Source organism: Epinephelus moara, chromosome 20, assembly GCF_006386435.1.
Source record: "Epinephelus moara isolate mb chromosome 20, YSFRI_EMoa_1.0, whole genome shotgun sequence".
Classification (NCBI taxonomy): Eukaryota; Metazoa; Chordata; class Actinopteri; order Perciformes; family Serranidae; genus Epinephelus; species Epinephelus moara.
In genome coordinates this window covers 5,014,133-5,026,685 of record NC_065525.1, presented here as the reverse complement: position 1 = coordinate 5,026,685, position 12,553 = coordinate 5,014,133, and the positions used below count along the sequence as shown (strand labels likewise).

General features: G+C 42.2%; 1 protein-coding gene across 3 annotated transcripts in view; it reads left to right on the top strand.

Annotated features, from left to right (window-relative positions):
- The window catches only part of bcar1 (BCAR1 scaffold protein, Cas family member), a 124,034-nt gene extending 112,658 nt beyond the window's left edge, over nucleotides 1-11,376 (top strand). For 2 of the 3 annotated variants that reach the window (XM_050072215.1, XM_050072214.1), the window contains exons 4-8: nucleotides 5,558-5,653; nucleotides 5,858-6,241; nucleotides 6,355-7,236; nucleotides 8,384-8,476; nucleotides 9,866-11,376. In XM_050072215.1, coding sequence (XP_049928172.1) covers nucleotides 5,558-5,653; nucleotides 5,858-6,241; nucleotides 6,355-7,236; nucleotides 8,384-8,476; nucleotides 9,866-10,396 — 1,986 coding nt within the window. In that variant the 3' untranslated portion in view covers nucleotides 10,397-11,376. The remainder of the gene's footprint in view (nucleotides 1-5,557; nucleotides 5,654-5,857; nucleotides 6,242-6,354; nucleotides 7,237-8,383; nucleotides 8,477-9,865) is intronic. The other variant, XM_050072216.1, reaches the window with a different exon arrangement.
- Nucleotides 11,377-12,553: the final 1,177 nt, after the last annotated feature.

Genomic DNA, 12,553 nt, shown 5'->3' with positions numbered 1-12,553 from the left:
AAGACTAGGTTAGTTCTGCAACAGTTTTTCCATGAAACATAACATTTAATGTTTACAATATATATTGTAATATATAATGGAACAATAAACCTTTATGCTCTGCTGCTCCAGAATCAGCAGTGGCTGCTTCGTCTGCCATTCATTAACAAGCAAATACAAACAGGATCTTAGTGCTAATTTTGAAAGTGAAGTGCAACATTTGAGGTCTGTTCAATCAGACCTCAAATGTTGAAAATTTCATTTTCATTTTCAGACTGCCATTCTCCCCTTGAACTGCTGAATTCCATCTATAAACTTCAGCTCCAGAGCATTTTTGGTGAAGTATATGTTGCCATCCGAATCTTCTGTACATTACCTGTGACTGTTGCAGGTGGAGAAAGGGCATTTAGCATACTAAAACTAGTTAAAAACTATCTCAGATCCACAACAACCCAAGAGAGGCTAAATAGCCTTGCTAGACTTTCAATTGAAAGTCAGCTAAGCCGACAGTTGGACTTCAAAGACCTCATCAGTGGCTTTGCCAACAAAAAGGCCCAGCGTTGTGCTTTCTGATCAGACTGACAGTGAACAAACAAGCCAATTTAAACCTAAATTGAGATTAGATGAGGCTTGTTTTTGTTTTTGATATTTATTTTACAACAACGTATTTCATGTGCTGTTTGTTTTACTTGCACATTTAAGTTAAATGCTACATATCTACCTTGGGCTCCACCTTGTGGACTATCTTGAGCCAGGACACTTTGTTTTTTTGCATATCAGTGCTTGATTGTTACAATAAAATACCCACTACCTATTTGTTGAGTGGTTAACTGAAAATGTATTTGCAATCAGAGGTGTAATAACGTGTTGCAAATCAGAGAAATGGGAATAAGACAACTAATAATACATAATTTACATAATAATACTCCGACTTGTTGAGGGGTTAATCGTAAAAAAAGAAAACAAATTGGGTGTATTACACCAGGCACCGTCAAGAACACTGAAAAACAGAAAAATGAAGAAAAACATCATAATACACAGTTGTAAAAAAAAGTGGAAATGAATGGGGTAGAGGGGCCCACACCGATATTCTTTCAGGGGGCCCAGAATTCCTAGCAACTGCCCTGCCTGTACCTGTACCTGTAGCCCTACCTGTACCCATACCCACACCTGTACCCATATCCACACCTGTACTGGTACCTGTACCCGTACTCTCACCTGTACCTGTAGCTCTACCTGCACCCATAATTACCTGAACCTGTTCCCATACCTGTACCTGTATTTGTACCCGCACCTGTACCCAAATCTGTATCTGTACTTATACTTGCACCTGTATGTGCACTCGCATCCATACCTGCACCCATGCCTGTACTTGTACGTGAACTCGTACCCATACCTGTACTTGTACCTCTACCTGCACCCATACCCGCACCTGCACCCATACCCACACCAGCACTTGTACCTGTACCCATACTCACACTCTCACCTGTACCCATTCCCATGCCTGTACCTGAACCTGCATCCATGCATGTACCTGTACCTGTACCTGCACCCTTGCCTGTAACAGTACCCGTACCTGCAACTGCAACCATGCTTGTACCTGTATGCGTACTTGCGCCCATACCTGTACCTGTGCCCATTCCTGTACCTGTACCCATGCCTGTATCTGTACCGCCACTTGTATCTTTTCATGTACCTTTACCTATCTCTGCACCCATGCCTGCACCTGTACCTGTACCTGTGCCTGTGCCTTTACCTGTACCTGTACCTTCTTATTTTCAGAACAGGATTAATCATTTGTGCCCATCATGGCAAGCACCATAGATACAAATCTTACATCACAATATTCATTTTGTATCATACTGTAATACAAGGGTGTAGGTTTTTTTTTGTTCTGTTATGTTTCGTTTTGTTTTCAACATTGGCAGGGGTCTGGTGGTCTTCCCCCTGGAAATTTTGAGCATCAAACACGTCATTTTCTGCGTTCATGTCAAGTTTTCTGGATTAATTAATGGTGGAAATGTCTTTATTTATGTTAAGGAAAACAAAAAATTCAGGCGGCAGGTGAAAACTCAAAATATAATGGAATTCTATAGAGGACTTCTATAGCGCCTGTGTGTTTCAGCAACATTTCTGCTCATGTTCAAAACCTTCTGAAAAGTCAAAACATCCCACATGTCTGTGTTTTTGAAAAGTACTACTCTTCATCAGGGGTGGAAAACTAAAACTAACTGAAAACACTTTTGATCCAGCATTAATCTCATCATCACTTAATATCCACACAAATGTTAATGTCAACACCTCAAATTAAGTGCAGCTTCAGTGGAGAGCATCATGGAGTCTGGGGACAATCCCAAACAGAGAAAAAGGTCTCTAAGCAAGTGGGACTTCAACACAACACACTGCAACACAGAGCTATCGGTGACTGTTAGTATTGAAAAACAAAATGCACTGTCCCTTCTATGAGATGTGATTTGTCCTGTATTTTCGTGCATAGAGCTGTTAGTATCAGGATGGTGATCTCCTCACTGAGCCTACATCTTGACAGAGCTTTGGTGCTTCTTACACCAGATGTAGCTACAGCCTCTAGCATGTTAGCAAGAAACAGCAAAGCCAATCCTATTAAATATACTGGGTTAGGAAGGCAGGACTTGTAGTAGAGAACGAGATTTGTTAACCGTTTGTGTACCAAATAAATTGACAGGACACTGACAGGCAACAGTGATTCTGTTTTATTTTTTGCATTAAAATTGCTGTAAGGGATAATTCAGTACTGGCTTGATATTGGTAGGGACATGTCCCTACAGGCCCGACCAAATTATACGCCCTTGCTGTAATATCAATATATGTCATATTCAAATTCTAGAAATTATATGGAGAAAGTGGCGTGGTGAGGTTCCAGGACCCAATAACATGTAGGGGGTCTGCAGCAGTTGCAGCATGGCTGCTGCTGGGTTTGGATTAAGTTTGAGAGAAAGAGTGTAATCTCAATGCAATACAATTATCATATTTTACATGTAACATGCATTCATTCATCATACAAACAATTAATGTACAGATGCCGTGTTCAGGTTCTATATCATACTGCTGCAGTCCATTTTTGATTACTGAACCATTATCCCTTCACCTAGGAGAACTGCCAGCTTCTCTTGTGGGGTTAATGTCTAGAAGTTTGGGGTTTTACATGGCTATTTCTCCAAAATGGGAAGCTCTGAGGAGAACTTGTCTCTCTCACTCTCTCTGATAGTCTGTCTCTCAAGCTCCCCTTTTCTTTTAAATTGTTATTAGCTTCAGTGGCATGAGCGTAATTATTTATAGTAAATGTTAGGATGAGATACAATGAATGAAATAGTACAGAGTAGTACAGACAGTTTATTGTGTTCTGCTGGTTTTGCTCTCTGTCTGTCTGTCTGTCTGTTATTGTTCCAGTACAACAGGCAGAAAGGAGTAAATGCCCCATTTGGATGGGAGTGTGTGTGTGTGTGTGTGTGTGTGTGTGTGTGTGTGCGTGTGTGTGTGTGCGTGTGCGTGTGTGTGTCAGAGGTCAGACGTCAGAGGCAGGAAGTCATTTCAGTATGTGTGAGAGACACAGAGTAACTAGTGAGGAGTGGACTTGATTGAAGGAGAGGAAGGATTGAGGGAGTAAGTGTTGATAGATGTACATTTCCTCAATAAGCTCAGTCTCAGAGAGGTGGTCATGTGGTTCACATTCCTGGAACGGCTCTTCATCTCCTTTTTCCTCTTCTCCTTTCTGCTGTTTCTCCACCTCTCCCTTTGCTTTCCTTGTCCTCTCCTCTCTGCCTTGTTTTCATGTTTTCTCGTCTTTATTCCTACTTCTCTCTTCCTTTCTATCCTCTTCCCTTCTTTTGTTTCCTTTTTTCTGTCTCTCCTCCTTAATGTGTCTCTTTTCTTTCCCTGGCTTTTCTTTACTCCTGCCTCTGTGCTTTTCCTCTCCTTTATTTAACCCCTCTCTTTCCATCCTCTTCCCAAACATTTGTTCTCTTCTTTTCCTCCTTTTCATTGTTCATCCCCACTGTGCTGCTTTCCTTTCCTCTCTCCCTAAACAAAGGCAGTAGATGTAATGAATTCAACCGTTTAAAATCTAGTTTTATGACTGTGTGTGTGTGTGTGTGTGTGTGTGTGTGTGTGTGTGTGTGTGTGTGTGCGCGCGCGTGCATGCGTAATTGAGGGTGTATTTTATAGTTTCTGTGTGTGATCATGGTTGCATATACCTGTCTTCTTTACTGATTTGTATTTCATATGAATTTTTAAAGAAGAAATAAATGTACTCTTGGTGAACGCTTGATTACATTCTGTGGAATTCAAATGATGCTCAGGAGGTTTTAAAGCACCTTTACATTTGCCTTTTTTCTGGGCCTCTCACATGCACAATCCAGCTGAGAGCAGAGCGAAACTACACCAGACTGGACTGAAGTGAAGGGTCATCCTGTTAGATGCCTCCTGTGTACTTCCATCAGCATTTTTATTTACCAAACACATAGAATGAGTGTGTCCTGTTAAAGCCTGTCAGCCACAAACTTCTGATAAGCACCCTCTCATATTTTCAATATCTCAAAAGCAGCAACAACTGGAGGAAATTATGAGACCAGACTGTGAACTGTGTGCACACAAAATCAGGATTTTACATATATGATCTCAGAAGCCTGTCTTATGGACTGAGCTCTTTATTTTTTTTCATTCAGCAGTTTTGTTATTAACAGACTTCCAGTCTGCAGCCGGGTTAAACTGGTTTTATGTCACTGTTCCTACAGACAGTGCTGTGTAGAAAGCAGCTGTTTGCCCCACGTTTTGAAATTATCACCACATCTGATACCAGCTACCACACTGAGTCATTTACATCTCCCATCAAGTCTATTATACAGTAGAGTAATCTTGAACACACTGAAATCAGTTTACAAAAACAGGATTTTTTTTTTAACATTTTAAAAAAAATCTTAAATTTCATTTATAGAAGTCTCAATAATTTCTCTTACCTTGCACTTATGTTAAGTGAGTGTACTTTGTAACTGTTCAATCCATATATCTATTTGATGGTACTGTACTTGTCCAGATCCAGGTTGCCTTAGTTCAATTAGTTTATCAATAGGAATTATTTTTGTATACTGCTGTCCCTACTGGTTTCCATGATACTTGCATCATGTGTACGGTGTCCATGTGAAACAGGTATTTAATTGAATCTAAGTGGTTTTAAGACGTCTTGAGTGCAATTCTGCAGATACAGACAGGTGGGATTCATAAGACCACTGACTGAATATGAGTTTAGTGTCAGCTATAGGCCCACCACATGTGTGCTGTATTCTCTCATCATGTCATATCACAACATTGCTTTCACATACGTGTGTGTTCGCAAATGTGTGTAGAACCCACAATAGGGCAAACAATACATGGTCCCCTCAAGGGAGTAAAACGAGTAAATGTGAGTGAGTGAGTGAGTGAGTGTGTGTGTGTGTGTGTGTGTGTGTGTGTGTGTGTGTGTGTGTGTGTGCGTGCGTGCGTGTGTGTTTCCAGTGTGATGTGTGTAGCAGCATGTTAATCATGTCTTTTTCTCTGTATTCAGGTGTATGACACTCCTCCCATGGTGGTGAAGGGACCCTCTAGTGGTCAAGATATATATGACACCCCAGCAAGCACAGACAAGAACACACAACAGACGGTGAGGTTGTGTGTATTTATACAGTATCACAGTGTTGTTCAAACTGCTTGACAGTGGCAGTTTGAAGATATACTGCGTATATTAGGGTGTACGGCACTCTGTATCCCTACTGTCATGTTCAAAAGTGTGATTTAAATCAGTGGTCAAGGTTGCTTTAATATTTTACATTTTATTTTACCTTTTCATTCCCCCCTCCCTCTTCAGGTCTATGACTTCCCCCCGTCTGTCAGTAAAGATGTCCCTGATTCCCAGCCAATTAGAGAGGAGACCTATGATGTACCCCCCCACTTTGCCAAGCTCAAGCCAGTCCCCGTTCCTCCTGGCCAGTACCTGCACAACAATCTCAATGATGATGATGAGCCGCCGATTCCAGAGGATGTGTATGACGTCCCACCCCCCATCCTGACTGACAAGCATTACCATGGAGACAGGAGCGGAGTCAGCCAGGCACCCCAGGAGATCTACGACATCCCGGCCAGCCTGCGGACTGGAGGGCACCCCACCCAGGATGTCTACGACTTCCCCCGTGAGCGAGAAGAGAAAGGTGGAGAGAGGGGAGACCACTATGTCTATGATGTCCCACCACAGGTAGGAGAGTTAAATGGACAGTCCCACATGGAAATTGCTCGCTAAGATTGTTTGCATCCTGCCTTAACTGAGATAGTCTGTATGTTATTTCAGTGGTGCTTCATGTTTTCTAGGTTGTGCGTGATGCCCAGTCCACCAGTGAGGAGCTCACCTTGTCCTTCAAGCGGCTGTCTGCCTCAAGCACAGGAAGCACACGTAGCAACCACTCTGCTTCATCTTTAGACATGGTCCCTGTCCGTGACACCTCCTCTTCCTCACTTCCTGCCCCTGGCCCCATTCCAGGGAAACCCCTCATCTTGGACCTGGAGCAGGCCATGGAGCGTCTGTCCCGCCTCCAGCAAGCTGTTGAGTCCAGCGTTTCCCACATGATGTCGTTCATCACAGGTAACTGGAGAAGCCCTGCTCACCTGGAAGGAAACCTCCCGGCCATTCATCAAGCTGCGGACCGGGTGCGTTCGGCTGTCCGAGATTTCCTTGAATTTGCCCGGGGCGCTGTGGCAAACTCCGCCCAGGCCACGGACCGCTCTCTGCAGACCAAGTTGGGTCGTCAGGTGGGGAAGATGGAGGAGGTCTTCCAGAGTTTGATTCGACACAGTCAGAGCTTAGACGCCATTTCCTGGTCACACACTGCGCTCTCGACACCGCCGCCAGGTGGGGATGACTTAGATCGACTAATCATGACGGCGCGAGGCATCCCTGACGATGCCAAGCAGCTCGCCTCCTTTCTCCACGGTAACGCCTCGCTGCTCTTCAAACGGACCAATCGGCAGCAGCAGCAGCAGCTGCCACTTCCTCCAATCCCAGGGGAGATCAGTGGTCACATGACAGGATCAGGAAGTGGGAGCTATCAGGGAGGGGAGAGGGTGAACATTCAATCACGGCCCCTCCCCTCTCCGCCAAAGTTTACAGCTGCAGAGGAAGAGGAAGGTGTGGACAGGCCATATGAGACCACAGAGGAAGGCTGGATGGAGGACTATGACTACGTACACTTACAGGTACATACACACATGCATACACTTTTTCATTAAGTTGTTTATGGAGTTGTTGATCCAGACTTCACATAGTTTATATTTTTGAGAAAAATTGTAATACATTTTGTCATGTTTTTTTTTTTTTTTTTTTAAAGTTACTTTTTCTTTTTTTAATAATGGAAACATCATCAACACATATTTTTCGTTGTAGTTTTTTGTTGACTAAATGAACACTGCCTGCTTGAACTACAGCTCTGTACCATCTGGCCAGTCAGCAGCCATTGCTCCATTTGTTTTCCTGATATGTAGTGAATGCTGCATCTAAAGTATTAAATGTAGGGTTTTTTTTACCCACTATTGGGTGCCAAGCTGGCTTATTGTTGTTGTTGTTGCTGTTTTAAATAAATGTATACATTAATTTAACAGGTACAATGCAATACAAATATTAAGGACCCTTTTTTGTTACATGTATGCATTTACATTATGCATATATTTTTATTTAGCATTTACTTCTTTTTTTTTTTTACATTTTTCCCCTCAATCCATCCTGGGTGGGGTGACCTAATGTTAAAAAACGAATGAATAAAAAATAGAGAATAGAAGAAAATTATAATAAAAACTATAAATTTCAAAATTATGATAACAAAATAAATAAAATAGTGGAGCTTAGCTATCTTGTTAGGTTGGTATGTCCTTTACTTTACTCTTGGTGTTGCTGGATATGAATGACACTGTGTTCAGTGAGTGTGTGTGTGTGTGTGTGTGTGTGTGTGTGTGTGTGTGTGTGTGTGTGCGTGCGCACGAGGGAGAGGCTGCAGTACTCCGTGCTGGTCACACTCACTGTCTCACACATACACACCTTTCAGCCATGATGAATGAGTGCATGTGCACATGAAGAGTCAGCACCTTTTTTTTTTTTTTTTTTTTTAACCAAGCAAGCGTGTGTGTGTGTGTGTGTGTGTGTGAGCAAGGCTGTGTGTATGTGAGGAGATATTTAAGTATTATCAAAGTCATTGCAGTTTCTTTTTGTGACCACTGGAGAGAGACAGAGGCTTAATATTACTTCAGGTTCTCTCATTTATCCACAAACAAAGAGAAATATGTTTGAAATAAATCATGTAAGTGTGTACATGGGGTGTAACAGCTGTGTGTCTGTGTGTTGATGTGTCAGGGAAAGGAAGAGTTTGAGAAGAACCAAAGACAGCTACTGGAGAAAGGCAACATCATCAGACACAAGACACAACTGGAACAGCAACAGGTACAGGTGTGTGTGTGTGTGTGTGTGTGGTCAGTCCATCACTTTCACTTGTTCTGTGATTCTGTTTGTGTGAGAGAGTGAACATAGATGGCAGCAAAAATGAGTGGTCATTATTAGAACGTCAGCTGCTTTAATCAATGGGCAGCCACTTTATTAAGTTGTTATGACGCCAAAACTTTGAGCTAAATCAGGCTATAAAGTTTGATAATGATTTTTTTCCCACATATTAACCCTGTCTCCTAGATTTTACATGTGTATGAGATGTGTGAGAACATAACCACTGCCTGGTTTATGTTCAGAGACGTTTTTCTGTGTTGCTAAAATAGTAATTTTATGTACAGTTCTGGATTTGCAGGAAGGTGGTGCAGGTGGATGGCAGACATACAAAGTGCAGGACTGTGACATCAGAATCCCAAGATCACACATAGATGATAATAAGCAACATTTCCTCATTAAATTTATAAAGAACGTAATTCGCTCGACATTTAGTTTCCCTCGGCATATTTGCTGTTTCAAATTAATTATGTATAAACATAATTTCTAGGAGACTGGGCTGCACATACACACTTTAGTCATCATAAACAGTTTAAAATATTTAAAATGTCACTCACATGTGTAACTGAAAAACAAAGGTTTTGCAGTTGTTTGTGTTTGAGCCATTCACTGCTGTGTGTATGCATGGTTTTACTGTTTGTGGGTGCTTTCATCTGTATATTAATGTGGGTTCTCTAATTAGCCCGGTAAAGACATCTCTTAGTTTCTTATAATTCATCCTAGCTTTCATACTTTAAAGAACGTAACAGTTGCTGTGGGAACATTCACTTTTTATACGTTTAAGATAAGACAAAGGTTACACACAAAAAAATAAAAGCATATAACACATTTTGATGAAATAGGTTGTCATGCTTTATATGTATCATAAATACAGCAACCCAAGATACATGACCTGCCATGATACTTTGTTGATTAAGGATCAATTTTGTCTTTTCGGAAGAAAATTATAACAATGAAACAAACAAATAAACAGCTCACACCATGCATGCCTCTAATATTCACTTATTTATTACACCTAGATGACATTTTGAACTGTCAGTGTTAGTTTAATGAAGCTCTGCTACTTCTACTAGAAAATTATAGAATATAAGAATAAGTTTACATAGTTCCTCAAAAATATGTGAGGGAAAAAGCCATGAACACTGTCTGTAGCATTTCCTATAAAGCTGCACCAATCAGAGAACAGGGTTGTACGTAGGCTGAGCGGCAAGGAATTCTCTCAAAGCACTCACTGCTGTTTGTAAAGTTTATTGCTGTGAACTCATGATAAAAATTAGAACAGACTTAGATGAGTCAGATGAGTTGTAAGTATAAACTGTCTTCTTCCTCCTCTCCTTCCAGATTAAACAGTTTGAGCGGCTAGAGCAGGAAGTCAGCCGGCCAATCAACAACGACATTACGGGCTGGGTCCCGTCCCCTCACCACCCTCTTGGCCAGAATGGCTCTGGAGGCCCCTCCTCCAAGCTGTGCCACGGCGACAGGCATCTCCTCCTCTTCTACCAGGAGCAATGTGAGCAGAATCTCACCACGGTGACCAATGCCATCGACGCCTTTTTCACCGCCGTCAACTCCAACCAGCCGCCCAAGATCTTTGTGGCACACAGCAAGTTCGTCATCCTCAGCGCGCACAAGCTGGTGTTCATTGGCGACACTCTGTCACGCCAGGCCAAGTCTCCTGATGTGAGGGCCCGGGTGGCCCAGAGCAGCAACACCCTCTGTGAAAAACTCAAAGACATTGTGATCAGCACGAAGACGGCAGCGCTCCAGTATCCTTCCCCTGGAGCAGCCAGAGAGATGAATGAGAGGGTGAGGGAGTTGGCAGGCTGTACACAGCAGTTCAAGATGGTGCTGGGGCAGCTGCTGGTGATGTAGGTGGGGGCGAGGGGGGGTGAGGAAAAGAAACCAAACAGTGACACAAACTGAGATGTCCCAGAAATGCAGGGCAGTGAATCCTCACTGTCACAAGGGGTGGAAAACTCCGCATGCCCCTGCAGTACGGGGTAGGAGGACCTGGAGCCCCATGGAGCACAGAGTGCTGCGGGAAACCCTGTACACCCTTCCATTGTGAGGTTGGAGACCCCACATCCAGCCTCTGCTCCCTCCCTACCTCACCTTCCACTGGGACCATTCTTCCCTCATCCCTCCTTCCTCTGCGTGCTTTTTATTCTAGACACACTAAAAGGAACATTTTATCTTCAGTGGGCTGGGCCAATGGTTGTAAAATAATCATTGTAAATATTTAAGTTACCTATTTAGTCAGAAAAGCAGACAGAAAAAAAGAACTTCCAGTATATAAATATAAATATATGGTTCTTTTTTTGAAGAAAGAAAAGATGAAAACATAAGTGTAGTTTTTAGACAATATCAATAATTGTTATTATTATTGCTATACCGTATAATTCTGGCTCTGATTCTTGATCCTTGTATCATTATTGTTATGGATGTGTAAATTCCAGATGATATGTATGACTGTATGTTGTAGTACATCTATGCTCTTCTTCATCCCTGACAAAGGCACACTTTCCAAAAAGCACTGGAGCACACACCCACATTTAAACTTCACCTGATGACATGTTGCCTGTGTGTTGGAGCAGTATGTTACACAGCAGTGTGGCTCAGTAATCCACACTGATGTCAGTCCACTGGTGCAGGCAACACTGCTGCCACGAGATGTCCACAGAACTGTACAGTTCCAGTCCTGCAGTTATTAAAGATGATTTCAGTGCCATCTCAGTTGCTTTTTTGGAAAACTATATGTAGGTTGTTTTGTAAGAGGCATGTATTAGAGAAAAGGAGTGTAAAAGATTCAAAATTAGAAATGACATTAAACCTGCTTTTCTTCCTTTCTCTGACACTGTGATATGTTTTTTTCTTTGAAATTTTAAAATAATGATGAAATGTGATCACCTGAAGACACTGTGTGTCTGCACAGGCGTATGTGTAGTGCCCTAATTTCCCAGCCTAATGCCAAACACTATTTAAAAAATACCAAGACTGGAGTCTCAGTGCCAAGTGTCTACATCATCACAGAAAATCTCAAAATCACAAAATCACAAAATCTATGAGTTTTCAGGGTTTTTACTGGCTGAAATTAGTGTTTGACAAAGTTAAAGCAGCCTTGACTGCTGATTTATATCACACACAGGACAGTAAGGATACAGTGTGCCACACACTGACACTTATAGACAGTTTATCTTCTTCTATCTTCTTACCAGTATTATGCAGTAGAACAACACTGTCATACTGTATAAAACACAGCCTCACCATCTGCTGTGTGTTCTTGTCTGTGCTTGCTGGGGTGTCATATATATCTTGACCACTAGAGGGTCCCTTCACCACCTTGGGAGAAGTTTCATACACCTGACCACAGAGAAAAAGACAGAAATCAATAACATGCTGTCACACACGTCATACTGGAAACACACACACATTTACTCGTTTTCCTCCCTTAAGGGGACCATGTATTTTTTGCCCAACTATAGGGTCCACACATCTGTGGATGCAATGTTGTGATGTGATGATGTGATGAGAGAATACAGCACACATAGGTAGGTCTATAGCTGATATTAGGGCTGCATGTTATATCATTTGAACATCGCCATTGCGATGTGCGCATGTGCAATAGTCACATCACAGGACATGCAATGTTTTCTCTTTTTTTAGAACATGTAAACTTTTGTTTTGCTTCAGAAAAGCAGCTCTGAAGAGAGCTCCTTGCTCCACTCCGCTCGCCCCTCCCCCTCGCATGCACACGCTGCAGTCACACACTGAAAATGAGCGACATGCAAGAGGGACAAACGGTAAAGGAGGATTTATGCCTGGTACACACTACACAATTTTTCTGCCCGTTCTGAAAGTCACTATGTCACATTACACGATTGTGGAGTCATAAAATCGTGCTGTGACTTGGCCGACAGACATGACACACTACACTATGGTACTCACCAATTATCCCCAGTCATCTTTCACAACGTGTGTGATGTCATCAGGTTATTCTTGTCCTATTTTTATTACTTTTACTATTATTTG